Source organism: Rhinolophus sinicus, chromosome 17 (genome assembly GCF_057876585.1).
Source record: "Rhinolophus sinicus isolate RSI-liver-muscle chromosome 17, RSI-T2T, whole genome shotgun sequence".
Classification (NCBI taxonomy): domain Eukaryota; kingdom Metazoa; phylum Chordata; class Mammalia; order Chiroptera; family Rhinolophidae; genus Rhinolophus; species Rhinolophus sinicus.
In genome coordinates, this window is record NC_142517.1 from 1,353,510 (window position 1) to 1,375,713 (window position 22,204).

Sequence of the window (22,204 nt, forward strand, 5' to 3'; positions counted from 1 at the left end):
CTCACCCTTTCCTGCTGTCTCCCCTCCCCCTGGACTTGGGGACTGGGAAGACCATTTTTTAAAATTAACCCCTCTCGCATTTTAGTTGACTAATTGCTCTCTAATCCAAGCTCTGAACTCTTCCCTCCAGGACAAGAGGGAACCCTTTTTCTTGAGGGTTCGTTTGGGAAGTAACCCACCCCTTTGCAGTTACAGAAGACTGACCACTGCCCCTTTTCCTAAGAATAGTTACCAAACCCAGAGGGGAATTTGTTAAGCCATATGTAGGCCAGGAGCAGAAACCTTATCTTAAAGGCCATCTTGTCTTGTTGATCCTGTCTTGCTTTATCTCCTAGGGGCCTGTGATCAGCGGTCAGGACAGCGACCTGGGGCCAGGGTGTGGGTCATGTCCTGGAGCCTGTCAATGAAAACCCCCTGAAGTATTGAAGGAGGAACAGCCTTGTTTATCCCCCTCCTATGAAACTCCATCCGCCTCTTTGATCTTTCCCTCTGCTCTAGCCTGACCTCCCACAGCTCAAACACACCAAATACATTCTAATAGACCAATCTTGGTCTCCTGCAACTGGTTCCTCCTGCCGCGCCTAACAAATATCCTTTCCTGCCTGTTCTCTCCGAGACCTCAGTGTGTCTCCCCGTCTGACCTACCTCAGTCAGTCGTCCTATCCTTTGCCTCAGGCCTCTCCCTCTGCAGTGTGACACAGCCTGCCCAGGCTGCCACCTTGGTCCCCATCACCCTAGCAGTCACCTAGCGTCGCTCATTCCCCACTCCGATGACTGACCTCTTCATAAACAAGCGTATTTGAAACAGACTAGCCAAAGACCAACCCTTTCCCACATTAGTGGTGCCACGTCCTCTCATGCCTCGGAAAAGAATCAGGCTTTATTGTATCTACCGAACCTGTTCAAACGCACGCAGCTAAACACGATGGAATCGCTTTCAGGCAACGTTGGGCTGCAGGTCATCCTTGCCTCCCCCGGTAAATGCTGCTGGCTCGACACAAACAGTCTTGACCCACCCCTTTAATACCCCCTTGCAGGTGAGCCCATCCTCACACGTGGTCTGCACGGCCACAGTCCCCACTCCTGACTCAGGTCCCAAACCCCTGCAGATGCCCCCATCGATGTGGGACAGGCATGTTTCCCCAAATTGCTCTCCTTCCCCTGGGTCCCCTCGGTGGGGTAAAGGGTCTCCAGGTGTCGACGTAACAATCTCCAAACCTGTAGAGAATTTTTAGAGGTTAGTTAAGCCAACTGACAACTTAACTTTCCAGGGAGCAAGACCTAGATGGTCTGGTGAACGACAGTTTCACGTTTCTTTTTATACCTTTGGGATTGAGGGAATGTGGAGTTTACAGGAAGGTGGGAGAAAGCAAGGTGGGGGAAACCTCTGATTGGATTACAGGGTAGGTGACAGATCATGTGCTCCCTTGAGGGTGTTTGCCTCTGAGGGGTCTCAGAAAAGGATTGCTCTGGGATTTCAAGGGTGTATGAAGCCACACACACAAGAATAATGACAGGGCTGCTTAAGGCAAGATAAACTTTTTATTGAGGAAGGTAGATACCTGGGGCGAGACGACCCGCCAGGACCTGCCCAGATAGGAAGCGAGGATCAGGCCACCCAGCCAGGTTGCTTGCAGTCAATGATTTGACACCGCGCGCGTTTCCTTCCTGGGGATGGGCGAGGGGTGGTGCGCGTGTGGGTGAACGGCCAGGGGTCAGGATGCTCAGGGCCCGCGGAGAAGGACCTGGGGAGTCGGTGATGAAGGCCGGCGGGACGCCAGGGGACCCTGGGGCGGGTGTCTTCCAGGCCGGCGTCAGTCCAAGTGCGTTTGCCCATGACCCGCGGGGACCACCCTAGGGGGCGCGACGCAGTCAGTCCCCGGGACCACCTTTCAGGACCACCATTTCAGGGTCCAAACGCCACTGACAGCCGCGCAGGAGTATTAAAAGGCGGCGACTCCATCACAGCCCGGTTCTGGCAGCCACACCTGCGCACTCACCCGCCGCAGCCCCGGCCCGGCGCCGCCTTTCAGCTGCGCAGGCGCACTGAGCCGCGCCGGGCCGCGCCGGGAGGCGGGGGAGCGCGAGGGGCGGGGGAGCGCGAGGGGCGGGGCGGGGCGCGAGGGGCGGGGCGAGCCGCGGCCCGTGCCGCCCACTTCCGGCGCGCAGCGTTTCCGGGCAGGGGCTACCTGGCTGGAGCTCCACCGACTGCCCGGCCGCCATGGGGTCCGGCGGGGCTCGCGCGCCAACGGTGCGCTGGGGACGGCCCCTCGGCGGCGCCGCGCTGCTGCTGCTGCTGCCGCTGCTGCTGTCGGCCGCCGCGGGGCAGAAGTCGCTCGGGACGGGTGAGGACGGGGCGGGGGTCTGGGGCCACAGCTGCGTGGGGTCGCCGCCCACCCGCCCGGGCCGCGGACGGCGGGGCGCCGGGGCGTCCGGTCCCGCAGGTCCAGCCGCGGCGGGGGCGCCTCTGTTTAGGCTCCGCCCCGGCGGCCGGGCCTGCAGGGCGGCCTGGCTCCGCGCGCCGCCCTCCCTTAGCCTCTCCGGCCCTCGGCCCCCGGGAAGCCGCCCTCGGCTTTAGCTTCGGGACGGGAGGTAGAGCTGAACGCTGCTCGAGTCGCGCCGCTGGCCGCTGGCCGCTGCCGCTGTCCCGGTGCCGGCCCCTCGCGGCTGGGAGGCCGGGCTGGTGTCGCGGGCACGACGCCACGCGAGGAGGGCGCCTCGGGAGCTGTCGGCGCCTTGGGCTGAGGCAGGAAAGCCGTGGCGTCTGCCGCCCGGAGGCTGATTTCCGTTGCTGCACTCGGAGCTCGAAGGGGCCGTGCTCACTGGGCTCTTCCGCCTGTTGTTGAAAAACCCAGTGTCCTGTGTGCCGGATGCGGGACCACACTGGTGACAGTTCTTACCTGCCTTTAAGGAGCTGCGTTCCTGGAGGGACTGACCGAGACACGAGCGTTAGGGTGGCGGTGGTGGGGGGCGGGGAGGGCCCGCGAGTGGAGGAAATCGCGTGACTTGAGGGGAGCAGAGTTGCAGAAAGCGGGTTCTCCTGCTGCAGGCTGGCTTCTTGGGGGGCGGATGAGGCGGAGACACAGCCTCGGGCCTGGAGGAAAGTGGGGAAGCGTGTCAGCTGGGGCCTGTAGTGGTTGGATCTGTCTTAGAGATGTTTCTGCTGTTCGTGGAGCTCTCAGTTCCCGTGTGATCACTAGTGGGAAACAGCCCCGGGGCGGCCGCTTAATCTCAGCTTCACAACCTTTACAAGCAGAATGGACCGAGGCCCAGCGGGAGGGACCAGCATGTTTGCCAACTTCTGCTTGGCACAGAAAGTTGCTTTCCTCTTTGTGACCTCACTGAATGCTTATTCCAGCGCAGGACTCTGAGTTTCTAATCCACTTCCAGATGTGCTTAGTTAGTTGTGTGTGTTGGTGACGTTCGTTAACAAAGCAGTCCATTTGTCCTGTAAAGGGAACTTCTGGTCTCCGTTGAGTTCTGAGCAGAAATGGGGAATGAGTCCTTTTTACCAAGCAGAGTGGCTGGCTATCTGCCAAAAGCATTTATGCGCACACAAGAATCTGGCCATGGCTGAGGTGTGTGTTTGACCACTCTGCTTTCCTGCCGCCCTGGACTCTGACGCCCCAGAGACCCCATGTGCAGTGTGTGGGCATGTCCTTCCGTGGGTTGGAAAGCAAACCAGAGCTGCCATTTCAGTGTTTCGGGGGGAAAACAGCTTCTCTAGCCACGTGGCGTCCTCTGACTGTCAGGCCCCTCAGAAGCCGCTCTCGTTGGCTTTAGCTCGTAGCGATGCCTCTTTTTGTCTCCTGGATGCACCCCACGTCCTGGGTGGGTGGTGATTTTCTCGTCATCATCACCTTAAATGGGAGGAATGCTGTCAGGCTGAGGTGGTGCTCACTGCCCAGGTGCCCTTGGGGTCTGCGTTGTCCTTTGCTTGGAGAGGGCACTGTTACAGCACTGAGGGCCCCCCTCCCACAGAGTGTGCTTCGCGGGAGGTTCCCCTGCTTGTCATAGCACAAGAATGTGACTACACTCTAAGACACTGTCCTCCTTGTAAGGAATGTAGTCAGGGTTCTCCAGAGCAGCACATCCAGTCGGGCTAGAGAGAGAGTTGTGAGGGATTGGCTCACGGGACTGTGGAGGCGGACGGGTCCCAGACTCTGCCGTCTGCCAGCTGGAGACCCAGGACAGCCGGTGGTGTAGACCAGGGAGCCGATGCCATAAGTCCCAGCCCAGTGCAAGCGCCTGGGAATCAGGAGTGCTGCTGTCCCAGGGCAGAAGATGAAAGTCGCAGCTCAAGCAGGGAGAGCAACTCTGCCCCCCTCTGCTTGTTTGTTCTGTTGGGCCCCTCAATGCACTGGATGATGCCATGGCATCGGGAAAGCCGGTCTGCTTTACTCAATCTACCCATCCACATACCAGTCTCTTCTGGAAACACCCTCACAGACACACCCAGTGTAATGTTTTACCAGCTATCAGGCGTCCCATGGCCCAGCCAAGGTGACACATGAAATTAACCCGCACAGGTGTGTGAATTCTAAGAAGACATCACGCCAATGCAAAACCAACAATTCCTAATGTGTCCTCGTGTGCTTTGGTTGCGAGCCCACGAGGCATTGAGAAGCTTGAGAGCAGTGTTCATCACGCTGAGGAAGCCTGCGTGGGCTTTTGGACCCCACTTATACTGTGCACGGCGTCAGACTCGGCCGGGGTCTCATTTTCACATCTGGGGAAGACGACCCCTCAAAGGACCTCAGCCCGGTGTCCTGTGGGAGGGTCCAAAGGAGCTTCGTGGGGGCCGCCCGACTGCTCCTGACAGTGGGGGCTGGGTTTGGAGGTCCTCCTCCCATGTGGTACAGGTGTCACCGTGTGTGCCCTTGGTGCATGGTTTTAACATACTCTCCAGTCGCTCTGAGCTAGAAGGTGACTGGGGCTTCTCAGTGTGAGTGAATGTTCCGCCCTTGTCTCTCGGGAAATGGGCAGTGTGGGCAGGGTGCTCGGCCTGTGTGGTGTGCAGTGGGCACAGTGTCCAAATAGGGACTTGACCTGCCACTGAGGGGCTCGGCCCCCTGCAGCCCTCAGCCTGTTGTATGACACATGCACCAGGAACAATATTCTTATTCATTTCCTTGTTTACAAAACATATCTCTTTCCACATGCTGGTGTGTGTCCTTTTGTACCTAATCAACTGACTCACCTGTAACTTTAGGAAAGCACTCAAAAGTGGGTCATGGGTTAGTGTATCCTACAGAAGAACCTCCTTTCTCTCTCTCTCGCTCTCGCTCTCTCTCGCTCTCTCCCGTCTTTTAACTTCCAAAGTGAATGAGACTTAAAGTTCTCTAATCCTTGATAAGTAGGATCTTAGTTGAAGACCTTCCGTCATCGAACTCAGAAGTTAGGACATTTCCATTCAGCATCAGCCATAAGACACAGGGCAGTTTTGTCCTTTGGCTGTGCGCACAGGGTTTTCTGTACCCTGTGATGAGATGAGGGAAGGAAGCCCACCCTCCATCCCGTCTCTGAAGCAGCACGTGGTGAGCGTCTTGTGCTTTCCTGCTGTGCGAGATGATGGGGTGTTTTCTGGGGCGAGCAGAGTGCCCTTCCCAGCTCTGAGCTTGTTTCTGCCTGTGCTGGAAACCTGCCCTGTTAGGGCCACGTGCGTGTGCGTGCGTGTGTGCGGGGCACAGGAGGACGGCTGGGCAGTGCCCAGGCCCTCACTCCCATGCCTCTTCGTTGACTCACACCGGCCCACAGTCAGCAGCCCTGGGGGTGGACGAGGTTAATGGTGTGCACTTTGGAGCTTAGTTCTTTTGGTTCACAGAAGGAAGACCAGTTATCAAGAAGACTTTAAAAACAAAAGTCCCTATGAAAAAGTCCCTGTACCTCATCTCCCCTGCTTGTTGTGGCCCATTAGGACCAATGAGGAGTTTTCCGAGGGACCTGAGAGTGGGTGCTGGGCAGTCGGGCAGGTTTCCCCGGGCCCTGCTGCCGAGAAGGTGAAGGAACAGCCAGATGGTGACCTCCCGCTTCGCCCTCGGGTCCCAGGCTTGGCCACGTTTGCTTTGCCCTATCTGCTTGTTACTGGTGTGACCAGACCGTTTGAGAGTAAGTCGTGATGTGGTCCTTCACCCCTCAATTCTTAGGGTTCTCTCCTGAGAACGATGGCTTCTTCATGTAACAGGCGCCTGACGACCCGGATATGGACAGCTCCAGGGAAGTGTGAGACGTGCCTACTTGGTGTAACATGCAGTCCTGTGCACAGTTGACCAGTCAGCCCAGTAGTGGCCTGTGACCCGTCCCGTCCCCGTGCAGGCTCCCGCAGGGCCTTGGTGACAGTGTCTCTTAATCTCTGTTCCTCTGAGTACTCCTCAGCTGCCTGTGTTTCCAGAGAGTCGCTTTGTGGAAGGGTCCTCAGTTTGGTCTCGTCTGGCTTCCTCTGATTCTGTCAACTGCTTGGTAACTGTCCTCACCCCGGGAGGCACCTGCTGTCACTTTGTCATGTCGTCACAGGTTACCCTGGAGCTATTTGATCACTTTTCAGTGCCATTTTCTTGTCATAAGTGACAATTAAACTGGGCACAGTGGTCTTGATGCCCCTGTTTACTGTGATGGTTGCAAAGTGAAACTTCTACCTTTGCTGGTTGCCTTCTCTGTCTTTCATGTCAGTATGAAATCGCGGACAATTCAAGAGGCAGGGTCTATTACTGTCATTCACTTTGGTGTTTGAAACGTCCTAGCTTGACAGGGAGGTCCCCCCTCCAAGCTGGCTTATGGGCCCTGTTACTATTTCCCCATCAGTTTGTGCCACTTTCCGGCACAGCAAGCTGCCCAGGACTGGTCTTGTCCTTTCTCTGCCCCAGTTCTGGAATCTGCTGTTTGTCCTAGGAGCCCTGGTTCCGTTTAGTGGGGAGCAGTGTCTAGAAATCAAGGCCCGGCCCACACGTGCCCGCGCTACCGGGTGCTACCCTTTCTGGGCCCATGGCAGACAGACTTCCCCCAACACCATGGGGGCTTCGCCCCTGCCCAGTTGCCTGTCCGTTCTCCCACATGCCAGGGCATCAGGACCTCTGCAATGGCAGTGGTGCTGTGTTTACCAGAGTGCCACTGTCACCCTGCCTCTCAGCAGTGCTTTCGGAAACCGAGGCATTTCAGTGCTTGTTACTTTTCTTTACCTCTTGGGGCTGAATAAAATCTGCTGTTCTGAGCACTTAAAATAGTGTAAAATAAGCTCCAGCCGTAAACCTAAGAGCACACCATTGAAGATGCCGACGAGTAGTACTCAATAATAATACAATGACAGAATAACACACGGCACGGTGGCCTTTCTCATTCCGTCTCAGGTAAAATGGGATTTTTATTTGGAGGAATACGATTTAGAAGAAACAGACTCTGAATAGAAGACTCAGCCGCTTCAGAGTGAGCCCCAGTTAGCAAACACAGTGACTAAAAGTTGTAACTTGAAGCTAAAGCTCTTTTCCCTGCATTTTATTATGCAAATACTCAAACACACAACGAAGTTGGATAATGGAGTGAACACTCGTGTGTCCGACACTCTTGTTTTGGCCTTTGCGTTTGGTTGTAGCTCATCCATCCAGGAGTCCACCAGACCGACCCTTCCGTGAGTGCACTTTGAATGTCCAGACACCATGCTCTGTCCCCAGCACTTCCCTGCATGTGTCGCTAACTACAGGTCCACCTTTGTCTTTTCCGGAGAAAAGTTGTAGATGCGGTGACGTGCAGGAATCCTGAGTGGGCCACTGGGTGAGTGATGAGACCCACTCCCCTGAAAGTCCAAGGCCTTCCAAGTGCGAGGCCTTGGGGAGCCTTTGCTGGGATCCATAAGAAGAGCTGTTCGCGCAGCGTGGTTCAGGCAGAGCCGTGGCCGCCGGAGGAGACAGGCCGGGGTGCTGACCACAAGGGCAGGGGGCGGTTCCATCCCTAGAAGGAAGGCTGCTCTGAGTGCAGGTGACAGCACAATGACACAGGTTCTATGAGCGTCTTTAACGTCCAGTCCCGGAGTCGTAATGGCGGTTTTCCTGTTACCTTTGCAAACAGCTCTTGGGGACACATTGCTCAGTCCCAGTGCAAGGGCTGTTTTGTGCTGTTTTAACTTTCCAAGGTTTGAGGAGTGAGATGGGCCAGGCAGCTCCTCGGGGACGGCAGCCCCGCTCCGTTTTCGGGCGGCTCTGTTGACACTGTTTACAGAGTGGCCCATGTCTTACGTATGAAGAGCACTACTTCTGATGGCTGAAGTGTCCCATTGTGTGCCGTACCAGTTTGTCCATCCGTCTGTACATGGACAACCTGGGCTGTTGGCAGCTTTGGGCATTATAAATAAAGTTGCTGTGAACACTCCTGGACAAGTCTTCCTGGGGACGTACGTTCCAATTTCTCTGGGTACGGGACCTAAGAGCGCAGTTGCTGCGTGCCAGGCCTTTGCTCAGCGCGGAGCCATTGGGCCCGGCCACCGCACTGTCCCAGAGCTTGCGCCACTCGGCAGCCTGCATGGCACTGAGCGCTGTCAGTCTTTGCGATGTTAGCCATTCTGGTGAATGTGGAGTGTATCTCATTAGGGTTTTAACTTGCAATTCCCGGGGCCCCCCGAGTTTGTGCACAGAGCCCTTTGCAGTGTGTGTGTGTGTCTTACAGGGTGATTGTAGCTGCCTTGCAGCACTGGAAGTGCTTTATTTGGCCCCACGTTCTGACTTCTGGTTAGCTTCTCAGGGCGACAGGCGGTGTGGGTTTGACCGCCTCCTGGAGGCCCCAGGCTCTGCAGGATTGGAGCTCGCTTCTCCCGTGTGTGCCGGGAGCATGTGCCTGTCTGCGGGGGGCGGGGGGGCTGCCAGGGCTCCAGAGCCTGGCTTTATTCATGTGGGCCTCGCATTGCTGTGGACATTGGTTCCAAAGACAGTGTCCGCTGCTGAGCCGGTAGCCTCAGCCAGCTGGTGGGCTGCGGTCCCGCCCCGTGGCTTGCCTCCTCCAAGGGTTTGCTGAGCCACCTTTCCCGGAAGACTCCCGCTGGCAGGACCGCGTGTGCTGTTCCCGTGTCCTCCGTGGAGCCCAGAGAGGACCCCCCCCACCCACCCTCCTGGCTAATTCTCACACATGACTTTCAGTGACTTGTTTCTTCTTTTCTCCACAGCTTGTTCTCAGAACACAAACAGAACCTGTGAAGAGTGTCTGAAAAATGTCTCTGTAAGTAGCACAAGGGCCAGCACGTGACCTGGAAGCAGACCCAGTTTTGTGACCCATGGGTCGCTGGTGTGTCATGGCTCCGCTTCTGGGGGTGTTTTCATGGTGGGACTGGGTGTTGTTTTAGCCTTTCTGAGGCATATCGAGCTGTCCACAGAGGCTGTAGATACCACCTGAGCACCGTTGGCGTGCATATTAATTCCTGAGACAGGTGTAGGGCTATAAAAGTGTGCGCAGGGCCCCCCAAGGTGCAGGTGGGGTGCAGGGGAGCGGGAGCACCGCTAATCGCTGACTGGTGACCTGTGCCAGGGCCTCATGCTGCTGCCATTAGACCTTAGAGGCCTGCAGAGGCCCTATTGGCACCCCGTCTTGCACACAGTGGAAGTACCCAGGGATGAGGGTTCAGCTCTCTAAGAAGTGCGGCGTGTCCTAGGATCTATTGTGGGTTTTTACAGCTGGCCATCAGGGAGAAGTAGAGAGTGACGCTGGAGAACTTACTACCGTATTGGGCTCGTCAGAGGACTTGTGGGGACAGTGCTGTTTGTTAGGGTCCTGCTGCCACCCCTCTTGGCAACCCCTATGCATCCGCCCCCGGCTTCCCCAACAGCCCCTATGCAGCAGCCCTGCGGCTGTGAGTGTCGCCCATTTCAGCACAGTGCTGCCCCGACAACCCGAGGGAAACTGGCCTGGGCTGGGGGTGGCTGGGAGAAAAACACCACTGCAGGGCCTCCGCCTGGGGTCCTAGGGGAGGCCCCCGCTTCTGTCGGGCCTTCTGCATGTGTTAGAACTACACAGCAGTGGGGTTTCACGACACGAGACACGTCACGAAAGATGTTATCAGACAGCTTCTGCCATAAGATGCTGCCAGATTTTCAAAAAGCACCCATACCCATGTGGCAGTGTTGTGGGTCCCAGACACACCTTGTGGGTCATACTTCTGCCGATGAAGCTGCAAAGGAGCGCGTTTCACGTATTGCTGTTGACAACACTGACCTGGCTCAGGTGGTCCAGGTCCCCACGTGGCTCTGGTCCCCACGTGGCTCTAGTCCCCACGTGGCCCAGGTCCCCACGTGGCTCTAGTCCCCACGTGGCCCAGGTCCCCACGTGGCTCTGGTCTTCACAGCAGCATTTTCTCAATGGTGCTTCTTTTCAGTGTGTATTTTCCTGTTGGAAGTCATTTCAGCAAAGAAAGTGGCCTGCGGTCCACGTGACTTTGCAGTTCCCAGAGCACCTTTGACATTGTCCTGTTTAAGTGTCGCCTCGTGGGGGCAGGGGGGTGTACATGAGGGATGTGTCCAGATCACGGTGGGGTGAGTACTTCCCCTGAAGGTCTGACCCCCACTCTGAACCCTGGCAGGTCCGGTCAGAATTTCATCCATGTGCATGTGGATGAAAATGAGTCGGCCCGCGCCTGCAAATCCGGGGACATACGGAAGTTTTTGGAAGGGTGTGCAGTGCCTGGGAGGCCTGACAGGAGCTTGAGTACGCTAGAAGGGAGGCCGGGGACACGCTGTGTGTTGTGTCCTGTTGGTGTTACTTGAATTGCTGAGCATGTGCATGTGACTTCATTAGGCTGACAAAACACCCGCAACACCAGCTCAGGGGAGAACTCCATGGCTGTGGGTAAAGCTGTTGTAGAAAAACAGGACAGTAGGCATTTAAAACTTGAGCTGTTTGAAAATGGAGGATTGGCCAACAATTGTTAAGCCAGGACAAAACCACTAAAATGCACAACAGTCTCCAACATCCAGACTGAAAGGTTTTTTTTTTTAAAGCTTTTATTGTGGAAGGGGAACAGGACTTTATTGGGGAACAGAGTATATTTCCAGGACTTTATTGGGGAACAGTGTGTTTTTCCCAGGATCCATCAGCTCCAAGTCAAGTTGTCCTTAGTTGTGGAGGGCGCAGCTCAGCTCCAAGTCCAGTTGCCTTGTTCAATCTTAGTTCCAGGGAGCGCTTCCCACCACCCCTTGCAGGAGTTGAACTGGCAACCCTGTTGTTAAGAGCTCGCTCTCCAACCAAGTGAGCCATCCGGCCGCCCCTCTGGCAGCTCAGTGGTAGCTCATTGTCTTCATTCTAGTTGTGGAGGGCGCAGCTCACTGGCCCATGTGGGAATCGAACCAGCAACCCTGTTGCCCACAGCTCACGCTTTAACCAACTGAGCCACCTGTCCGCCCCTGAAAGGGTTTTATTGCTGTAGGTTAAGTACTCTCTGAACCATTGTAAACACAGCACACTAATGTGGATGTTACGTAAATAGGCCTGGGGAAGCCCAGGCTCCGTTGTAATATTCTTTGTAATAGACATTCACCCTAACCTGGGACAGAAAACCACCGTGACTTTCCGTCCCATTAAAAACTGCAAGGAGGGGCCAGCCCGGTGGCTCAGGCGGTTGGAGCTCCGTGCTCCTAACTCCGAAGGCTGCAGATTCCCACGTGGGCCAGTGGGCTCTTAACCACAACAAGGTTGCCAGTTCAATTCCTCGAGTCCCGCAAGGGATGGTGGGCAGCGCCCCCTGCAACTAAGATTGAACACTGCACCTTGAGCTGAGCTGCCGCTGAGCTCCTGGATGGCTCGGTCGGAGCGCATCCTCTCAACCACAAGGTTGCTGGTTTCGAATCCCACAAGGGATGGTGGGCTGTGCCCCTGCAATTAGCAATGGCAACTGGACCTGGAGCTGAGCTGCGCCCTCCACAACTAAGACTGAAAGGGCAACAACTTGAAGCTGAACAGAACCCTCCACAACTAAGATTGAAAGGACAGCAACTTGACTTGGAAAAAAGGCCTGGAAGTACACACTGTTCCCCAATAAAGTCCTGTTCCCTTCCCCAATAAAATCTTAAAACAAAACAAAACAAACAAAAAACTGCAAGGAAAACTGTTCCCTTCAAGGCGTAAACTACCAAGCCCAGTGCTGACCTGCGTGAGCAGGTTTCTGCAGGCTGAGTGCCAGCTCCGGGCTCGCCCTCGCTGCGGTGGAGGCCGTCCTTCCCCGAGCTGCCTCCCTGACACGGGGGCTTGAGCACCTGTGAGGTCCCAGCTCTGAGGTCCAGCCCCTTTGAGCTCGCTTGCATCGTCTTTAGGATGGCCGGAGGTGAGGCTGCTCATCCGTGCACGTGTAGAGGTCAAAGGTGGGCTCTTTATGTGGTGATGACCTCAGCCGCAGAAGGCCACCACCAGGTGCTTAGTGGGCTCCTCCCGTGTCACACGCAGACACCTGCCTTCCTGCAGGCAGGCCAATGGACACCTGAGTGTGTCGGGAGGAGGTGTTGCAGAAGGGAATGGGGTGAGAGGGCAGTTTCTCTTGCTCAGGGTAGGCCTCCTGGAGAGGGTTAGGGAGCCACCTGTGTCTGGGGAGGAACGTTCCAGGCTCTGAAGCAGGCCGTGCAAAGACCCTGGCCAGGGAGCCGGCTGGCATCTCAGGGTCAGCATGGAGGCCACGTGGGTGTGCAGGGTGCCTAAGAGAAGAGGTTTGAGTAACATGGGTCTTGGTGGACGGGAGGGTGTTGAGTGCTGTGTGGGGGTTGGGGCCAAGGCCATTACCGTCCCTGAGGGTGAGTGGGTGGGTGGCTGGCGGAACAGGTGGTGTGGGTTTGGGACCTGAGCAGTCTGGTTCTGCGTGTTTTCCTTGGAGTTCTAGCGCTCATCCAATGTCCGTCTCTTTCAGTGTCTTTGGTGCAACACGGATAACGCGTGCCTCGATTACCCAGTGACAAAAATCTTGCCTCCTGCTTCTCTGTGTAAGCTGAGCTCTGCACGCTGGGGCGTATGCTGGGGTAAGTCCGCATTTTCACTGGCTTCTTGCAGAATCAGTGCCGTCTTGAGAATTTTGGTTGTGCTCAGTTAACCTCAGCTGCCACGAGGTACTCTCCCCAGTAGTTGTGTGATGCTCCCAGCGGGAAGCCGGGGGTGTGGGAAAGCCACCATGGTCTGGGGCCCAGGCAGGCCGTCTCCATGGCTGTGCACTGGGTCTCTCTGGTCCCGGCAGTCGGGGAGGGTGAGTGGAGGGCTGCCTCGGGGACGCCTCCACACCTCCCTGGCGACTCCTCGCGCTGTCTGCAGGGGGTCCCCGCTCAGCGTGAGCGCATGCCTACCTTTTCTCATGTCCCTCTGTCTGCATGCGGTTGGTGTCACGGGTGTTCTTTCCTTGGGAAGGTGGCCCTTTGTGAGATCCAAACTAGTTCCTAGTTGGCCTTTTACACTTGTTTGCGGTGTGTTGCTATGTGGATCCCGTTTTTACATAGTCGGATTTATCAGTCCTTTCTTCTGTGGCTTCCGGTTTGGGGTCATGCAGAAGTCGCCTTCTTAAGCTAGTAAAGGAGCCATTGTTCTCTTGGGGCTCTTTGATGCTTCAGCTGTGTGTGTGCCTCTTGCATCTGCCTGCAGCTTACTCCTTATCTGTCTAATTGATTTCCATCTTAGAATCCGTCATGCTCACTCCAGTGTCGAGGCCCCGGGACCCACTCGTGTGTATGGCTGTGGGGTGCCAGCAGTGTGGGCGCCCATGGGTGTGCAGAGGTACACGCATATGCACTTGTCATGCCTGTGCAGCCGGCCGTGGTCTCTGCTGCCCTCGTACAGAAGGGCCGTCCTGGGCTTCCTGCCGTCTGCCCCCACGTGACGGCTGTCTTCCTGTGGAGCCTCTCCCTGCCCCAGAGACACTCCTGGCAGGGCCCGGGCATACTGAGCAGAGCTGTTTAAGGTGAAGTGGGACTTCTAACAGGGTGCACACGTGGTAGGTCCCCCGCCCCCTGCAGACTGCACCGCACACATGCACACACGGGATCGCTGCCTCAAGCACCCACTGACGTCCAGCCTTGGGAGGTGTGCGACCACTACAGGCCATGTGGGCGTCCCAGTTGTCGCATGTCCCTGCTGGTATGCGGTCACCCTCCTCATAGCCCATTGAGGGGGTGGGGGGGCGTCTCCCTGGTGTCTGAGGCTGGTGTTCCAGGTGGTGGGCGTTTTTGAGAATTCTCTTGTGAAATGAAAGTACCGCCCTAGAACTGTGGGGACATCGGACAGAGGAGATCCACAGCAGTTTCTTTATCATGTATAGTCACAGTCTCGGGGAGGGGGACACGGGAATGGGCCAGGGGCTGTCGGAGGAGGCTTGGTCGTAAGGAGAGGGTGCAGTGCCCCGGTCCCGAGAGAAGATGTGATCGCTGGAGCAATTCCACAGGCTGGCAAGAGCGGAGGCCTGCCCCCCGGAGACAAGCAGGAGCTGCCTGCTCCCCACGGTGAGGACGGTGGTTTGGCCAGGGCCCTGCCCGTGGGAGCAGGTGGGGAGGGGACTGGTGGTCGTGCCGTTGGAGGGCCTGCTGCTTCAGCAGGTGTCAGGGCGCACTTGACACTAAACGTAGGCCTGGCTGCACACGTGCTTCTCATCCTCCAGTTCAGAGGCATTTTGTCCCGTGTGGGCAAAACGGTCGTGGGGTCAGTGGTGATTCCCTGAACTGTGTGTGGTGTTTGGAGAGAGAGAAATGAGGTCTTGGCCGTTTTGAGCCTTTGTCCAGAAGCAAGTGTCACTGCCGCCATCGGGCATCCCTCCTTCCTTCAGCACCAGAGTCGCTGTGTGGGGTTCACGGGGAAAGCAGCCCATGGTTCTCTTTCCTGCTAGGATGGGATTTCTGTTCTTATTTGTAACTGATTTTAGCAGCTAATCAGGAAAGCTGTTTGAGGGGAGGAAGATTCCAGAGCCAGCTATCTTACTGACCTCATTGGTTTTTAAAGTTGACTTTTCTAGATTTCTCTAGTCAGAAGTTCCACCGTCTGCTAGTGACGGTCTCCTTTGTAACTACACCCATTAGTACGATTTCTTGCAGTTCACATGAGTCAACCTCAAGGCATTTGATTGCTGTCACTCCTCTGTTTTCTTTCTCTCTTTTCTTTCTTCCTTTCTTTTTAAGAATTCTGATCTTTATTTTATTTATTTATTTATTTTTACTGGGGAACCGTGTGTTTTTCCAGGACCCATCAGCTCCAAGTCAAGTTGTCGTTTTCAGTCTAGTTGTGGAAGGTGCAGCTCACTGGCCATGTGGGAATCGAACTGGAGACATTGGTGTTATGAGCAACGTGCTCCAACCAACTGAGCCAACCGGCCACCCCGTGAATTCTGATCTTTATTTTATATGTTTTTCAGTATTATTTCCTAGAGTGTAGTGTAGTTTTCTGCTCCAAGTTCATATTTAGCAAATGTTTGCTAAACATTTGTTAATTAAATAAGTGGATGTTTTAAAATACTTCATCAAATTCCCTTATAAGTGTTTGCTTTGCAGTTGCATTACCATCTTTTTTGGGCTGAGTTGTGGCCTCCAAAAATTAACCCCCAGTACCTCAGAATGTGACTGTGTTTGGGAATTTAAAGGTAAAATTAGGTTGTTAGGATGGGCCTTAATCTAATATGATGGTATCCTTAGAAGACTAGGAGGTAAGTGAAGACACAGGGCAAGGATGGCGGTCTACAAGCCAAGGAGGGACACCTGGGACGAAACCAGCTCCCTGCTGTCTTCATCTCAGACTTCTAGCCTCCAGGACCGTGTCATGCCTCTTCTTGGTTCTAAAAACAACTAATAAACGATGTGGATGTGTGGGTGCTGTTACACAAGCGGCCACCCGGAGCTGTGTCTGGGGTCCACACAGGCACAGGGGGGCTGGAGGGACCCACAGGCACTGGGGTCTGCTCGCTGCCCGAGGGTGGGCGCTGCCCTCTGGGCCCCACCCTTGCCTCAGGCAAGACCAGTGAGATGAGAGAGGATCAGTGCTGGAGGGATTAACCTCACCTTCGGAAAGGAAGGGAACTGCCGTGGGGTTCGCAGAGCTTGGCGACACTGCTGTCACCCTGAGCAGCTCTTGAAGCCTGTTCAGTGGCTGTTCTAACGGATGATTGACAAACACCTACGAATTGAACAGGCAGATACTGACTGGTTTTAATTTATAAATCCTTAAGAGAAAGTGAAAAGAATTGTAAAACCGGTCTTAAGCTGGTACTTGTCTCCGGAGTTGGGTCCAGACAGGAGGTCATACTCTCCTTTGACGCCGACCGGGCGCCGTGTCCACACCGCCCTCCACGGTCCGTCTCAGCTCGCCTCAGCGGTTTGTTCCTGTGGGAAGTGAATGGAACACTCTCGGCTTTGACTCAGATCACCGAATAAGCCACCTCAGGCTTAACTTTCGTTTCCATGAGTTCCACAAAATGAAGACTTAAAATGTTTTAGGCTACTCTTCCTGGTGTTTGTCACTTTTCTGGGGCTCAAAACATCTTTTCAATATCTGGTGGTGGGAAGAGCTAGCTCCCCGTGACCTTGCCCCCCGTGGTTAACTGACACTGTCGGAGTGCTGGCTGTGTGTGAGCTGCTCCCCGGGCCCTTGGATGTGAGATGGCACACCATTGGGGGAGGTGAGGGTGTTGCTCCCCGGCGGCCCCCCCTCCAAGCAGCCCTGACTCTGCTCCGACCCTTGGTGGCTCTGAGATGGCACACCATGGGGGGGAGAGGTGCTCCCTGGTGGCCCCCCCCCCAAGCAGCCCTGACTCTGGCTCTGACCCTTGGCGTCCGCAGTGAATTTCGAGGCGCTCATTATCGCCATGTCGGTGATCGGGGGCATCCTCCTCCTGGCGATTGTCACCTGCTGCTGCTGCTGCTGCTGCAGAAGGAAGAAGAGGAACCGTAAGCCGGACAGAAGCGAGGAGAAGGCCATGAGGGAGCAGGAAGAGAGGAGGGTGCGGCAGGAAGAGAGGTGAGGCCACGGGCGCGTCCCACCGGGGCCTCCCTCCAGGGCACTGGGATCTGGGGGCAGTGGCAAGCAGCGTTGTAAGTCGTGGGTTCTTCTAGGCTGTGGTGCAGAGTGGGGAGCTGGGTGTGGGGACATGGCCGGGGCCACCACCTTGCTTTCGCAGGCCTGCCGCCTCCTGGTTTGTTTCCTCTAGTCAGTGCAGCCAGGGTTGTGGCTGGAGGTGCTGGCAGGGTCGTGGCTGTGGCTTCTCAACGCTACGCTGGCAGTTTGTTCGGCCCTCATTTATGATGAGCAAATGGGGGCTCAGAGGGGGAGAGCATGTGATCGGGTCACTTGTCTGCCTGTGGCCAAATTGCTCTCTTGTGCCATGAAAGCTGATAAATAGCAGTTCGCTGGTTATGGGGCACTTAGGCGGGTGTGGATGTGGCCGTAGGACACTGTCCTGCCCTGACGAGGGCAGGCTTGTGGCTCAGGGAGGTGATAACTTGTCAGGACAGCAGCTGGTGTTTCCTGAGGCGGGGTGCGTCTCCACGCCGTCGCCCTAAAGCTATGTTCCCCTAAATCAAAGCGAGCATTTCCATGCCCCAAACCATCTCGAGAACCTCACACAAGACTTTTATGGATCAGTACATTTTCTTCATGTGAGAAAAGAACTTCTAAAAACTCTCAGCATCGGCCGTTTGAATTGCTGTCGTTCAAATAAAGAACTGAAGGACACGATGTTGGGGCGCCTGAGAAAACCGTCACCCGGCCTGTCCCAGTGCAGTGTGGTCCGGTGGCTGAGCTCATCCGCACCCTGCCTCATTCCCGGGAACCAGAACCAACCTACAGCTTCTCTGCTGACGAAATGAAGGGTGGTGCTTGGAAAATTACACTGTATTTTGGTGCTAAACGAGATTCCTTGGTTTTTCAGGAGAGCAGAGATGAAGTCGAGACATGATGAAATCAGGAAAAAATATGGTAAGAGCTGTTTGACTCCGTTTTGGTTGGTGAGGAGCTGATGCCAGGTCATTGTTGGTGCCCTGGAGGTTGGGCTGTGGGCTCATCGGGACCGAAGGAAGTCGCTTCTGGGAGCAGCTTATTCCCAGAGGTGCTGCTGTGAGCTGATCCCCCGGAGGCCTTAGAGACGAAGCCTCGAAACAAGTTTCCTCAGCCAGACCCCTCCGGGGACACTTGTTTGCTCAGGGAATACAGGGCGTCGCAGCGGTCCACTGTGGGCCCTTTCCTGTTGTCACCCTGTCTGCCTGCAGTGGGCTGCGCCCGCGAAAGTGCAGGGCAAGTCTCTGGTCTCTGCCCAGGGCTGCGGCACTGTCACCCCGACTTCGGGGTTGCAGCTGCGCTCCTTTTAAGGAGCCAGGCAACACAGGCCGTGCTGTCATTTTTCCTGTTTGCTGGGTGTTCCGTCCTAGTTTTGTTTTGATTTTGTTCAGAGGGTAGGGAGGGTCTGTGTTTGAGTGTTTCAGCCGCACCAAGTCTGCTCCTGTGGTTAGTTGCTTCTGTACTGGTTTCCAAACTCAGGGATGACATTAGCGTTTCTGCTCCTGCTCAGTGATTGCTCAGCGTTGTGGGGAATGACGAGTGTATTCCTTTGGCCCGTCCGAGCGAGGCCCTGCCTAACGGCAGGCCTGGGGCCCCTGGCACTGAGCTGCGCTGTGCCATGCCTCCTCGACCCTTGCCCCCTGCTAAGTGGACCAGGCTGCTGTGCTAAATCCTGGACTCGACCAAGAGCACGTCAGAATCTTTTGCGACGTGCACTTGACGTCTTCCATGTGTGTACACAGAAATCCCGTGCTTTAGTGGTATTGTAGGACCCTCCCCACTAAACAGTAAATCCTGAAGGCTCAGTTCCCTGACTGCGGTGGCCGCTGCTCTGGGCTGTGTACGGCCCGCCGGCGGCCGGCCTTCTCCCGTCTGTACAGGCCTCTGAAGGGCCTCTGTGGGCTGTGCTCCCCACCAGGCCTCAGGCGGCCCCACGTGTTGGGTCTGGGGCCTGAGGCTGCTGCCCCATCCCCCTGCCGCTGCCTTTGGGGTCCTGTGAGTCACAGCTGCCGCTCCTGTCTTGGCCCCCGGCCTCCATGCTCTTCCCAGCTGCAGCACAAACACCGGTGTGGGGCCTGCTCTGGCGTCGGTGGTGGTGGCCTCCCCAGGGGTGCAGTCCCCTGTCCCCTAGCCTCCCCAGGCATGGGTGCTTGCCACGCCCACCGAGCGTCAGTATGCGTCCCCTTGGCTGGGGCAGCTTGGTCTTCCACGAAAGGGAGAAGCCTCCACAGGAGCTTTCTGGCATCTGATTAACATGAATGCAAATAAAAGACAAGGTGAGTGTGTGCTTGCGCACACAGCAAAGTGCTTTCCAGTGCCAGGCACTCGGACGCGGCTGTGCCCCTGCTTGTGTGCCAGGGCCTGAAGCCAGGGCTCTCAGTAGACGGCACACTTGCTGTAACAGGTACCGATGTCCCTACCATTTCCATGGTTAATTGGCCTTTCATTACACTGATGAAATTAACTGTGTGCCAGTAAAGCCCATTGCATGGCCTGGACGTTGAGAGGAAGCCCCAGGGTTACCAGGGATGAGTGGCGTGTCCTGTGAGTGCCGTGGTCCAGTCTGCACACCACCCGTGTGAAAGCCTTTTCTTGGCTTTACAAGGGGTCTGCTTTCCTCATCACAGAACAGCTCACCTCTTTTCCCCTCTGAACGGGAAGTAGAGCTGGGAGCTGTTGCCTCTTCTCAGCCCGACGTTGACTGCTGCTTCTTGGGCACGGACTGTGCTGGCTCTTACCGAGTCTCCCCAAGTCTGAGGAGTCTCCCAAGTCTGAGGCGCCCGCCTCCTGACAGACGGGCACCCTGCTGCATCCCCCACCTCCTCTCCCCCTTCTTGTCTTCTCCCCACCCCCACCCTGAACACCGGAACCCTGCAGCAGGCGGGTAGGCTGCAGTGGTGGGTGCCACAGGTTCGGGGGGCGGGGAGTGTGTGTCCCCATGAAGAGCACTCGCCTAGTCTCTGGATACTTATGTTTACGGTTAAATACACATTTTACTGTGGTTCTGTCCTAATACTAGACAGTTAAATTGATGGTGGCCTTAGTTCTTCTTAGACTTAATTCTAAAAGTTAATCAACGTTTGTAAATAAGGACATTTAAAGTAAGGTGGTTTTGTTTTGTTTTCTTTTCTGTGTAATATTAGCCAACCACTGTGGGAAGAGATACCGGCTTTAAATGTCTTAATTTATTTTTGAGAGAATCAACAATTAAGTCTTTACTTCTTAGGATCTGTTTTTCTTAAAATTATTGTTTTTGGTAAATTTTATTTCAATTTTAAAATTACCTATGGTTTGACTTTCAGAAATGGTGTAGCGGAGTATTTGAATCTGCTTAGAATACTCGTTTTTCTTATGGCCTCAGTGAATCTTCGTGTAAAACTCAGTTGTATTGCTTTCTTAGATTTTGTTTCCTGTCGGAATTGTGCATTTGTAACCAAGTCCATTTTGTTTTCAGGTCTGTTTAAAGAAGAAAACCCATATGCCCGATTTGAGAACAACTAAAGCGCACTCCTGTCTTGTAAGCAGCCCAAGGCCGCCTGCTCCTGACCCTGACGTGAGCTGATGGGGGCCGCCCCGGGGGCAGGCCTGCCTTGTCCTGTGAGCCTCTGTCCCATTCTCTTTCTCTGTGTCTCCTCACTTGAGATGTTAAGCCTGCGGAGGTTGGCTTTTTGTTTTTACTGTGACTTTCCGGAGGAAACTGCACATTCCACTGGTCTGTGAGGAGCTGTCGCCACACAGCCCAGCCCCCAGCCACGTGTCCTGCATCCTCCTCTGTGCTCCTCCATCCCGAGGGTCTACTGCTGTCCCCACCCTCCACTTCCCACGGTGACGCCAGCCTCTCCTCATTCCCCAGAACCCACAGGTGGGCATTTCCAGGTGTCAGGTCAGGCGGCCCTGTGCGTCCAGGGCAGTGTCAGCGGCCTTAGTTACTGGCTCAGCTGCTGTGAAGAGCATAGATGAGGAAACTTACCTGAAACCCTTTTTCAAACTAATGATTGGATTTTATTCCCCCCACCTAAAAGATTTCATCAAAAAACTTTACTGTCAAAGTCAGACCATTTATTGGGTGACTTAAATTTGTATCTTTACTAGAACATGAAGACTGTTTTCCAGTGAGAGCCTGAATTGTAAATGCAGTTCTGAAACAACCCCCCCAAGGCGGCTGGGCCCTCCTGTGCCCCCGTGACCCTGTCAGTCCGTGTGCAGTCACCTGTCCTCTGAGGCGCTTTCCTGGGTCTCGGAGCGTCTCCCTTCCAGCAGGCGGTGCCCTGGCCCCGTGCTCTGGGCAGCCCCTCTGGGGGGTTCTGTGCACCAGGTGGGGGTTCCACACGGTGCCATTGCTGACTGTCCTGCTTGTAAGATGGCCCTGCTCTGAGCCGCGCCCTTTGACCTGTGTGTCATCAGACTGTCCTTCAGAGGTGGCTTCTCTGAAGGTCATCATTGGTGGCCTCCAGGGGCCCTGTGGCACCACGTATAGTGGCTCCATTTCTTTCCCATCAAGAGGCGTGGCTTCAGTAGCTAGACTAGCACACGGCAGGGCGGCCGCAGACGAGGAAGTAACTGGGCGCAGCCTGAGTCAGTCTGGAGTAGTGCCCATGCCCGATTACTCTGAATTTGGTAAACATTGAGCTTCGGGAAAGCAGGTCAGCGGTCACATAGCAGAAGCCGTGTGTCCGTGTTCACACTCCTGCTCTCCACGCATCAGATAAAGTCACATGCAAGTCCATGTGCTCGAGATACCAGCAAACAGCGTGAGGAGCCTGTAACTGCAGAGGTCTGTGCTGTGACGTAACATTTCCACACACACTAAGAAACTAACCTTTAAAAAGTCTTTAGTCTTATTTCTCTGACTTCTTGGGCATTTGACAGCAATTTAAAGTATTGTGAAACATTCCTAAGTTTTATAGCAGCCTGCGAATTTTCACTTTCTGCTTTTTATTCATAGAAGAAACTTTGTAACAATAGATTCTAATGAACTTGGTGTTGGTGCAGTGGTTACAGTATGTGAATCGCTCAGAGTGGGCTGCTGCGCTGAGAGCGGAGCTGGGGTGGGTTCAGTAGAGTGTGTAACCGTGTCGTGAGTGCAGAGCCCACCAGCCCGTGGGGAGGCCAGCCTGGTCCACGTGACAAGTACTGATAGCAGCCCACACCTGCAGCCTCAAGGAAACCAGAAGTTTGGAGTGCCTTAATTTTTAACCACTTTCCATTAAATGGTTTAATACATGCTTTTGCTGAA

At 55.2% G+C, this 22,204-nt stretch overlaps 1 protein-coding gene across 1 annotated transcript; it reads left to right on the top strand.

Moving 5' to 3' along the window:
* Window positions 1-2,156: 2,156 nt before the first annotated feature.
* On the top strand, window positions 2,157-22,204 carry PTTG1IP (PTTG1 interacting protein). The gene is made up of 6 exons (XM_074323988.2): window positions 2,157-2,345; window positions 9,146-9,198; window positions 12,863-12,971; window positions 16,755-16,932; window positions 17,843-17,889; window positions 20,423-22,204. The coding sequence occupies exons 1-6, from the start codon at window positions 2,222-2,224 to the stop codon at window positions 20,467-20,469; spliced, it is 558 nt and encodes a 185-aa protein (XP_074180089.2). The 5' UTR covers window positions 2,157-2,221; the 3' UTR covers window positions 20,470-22,204.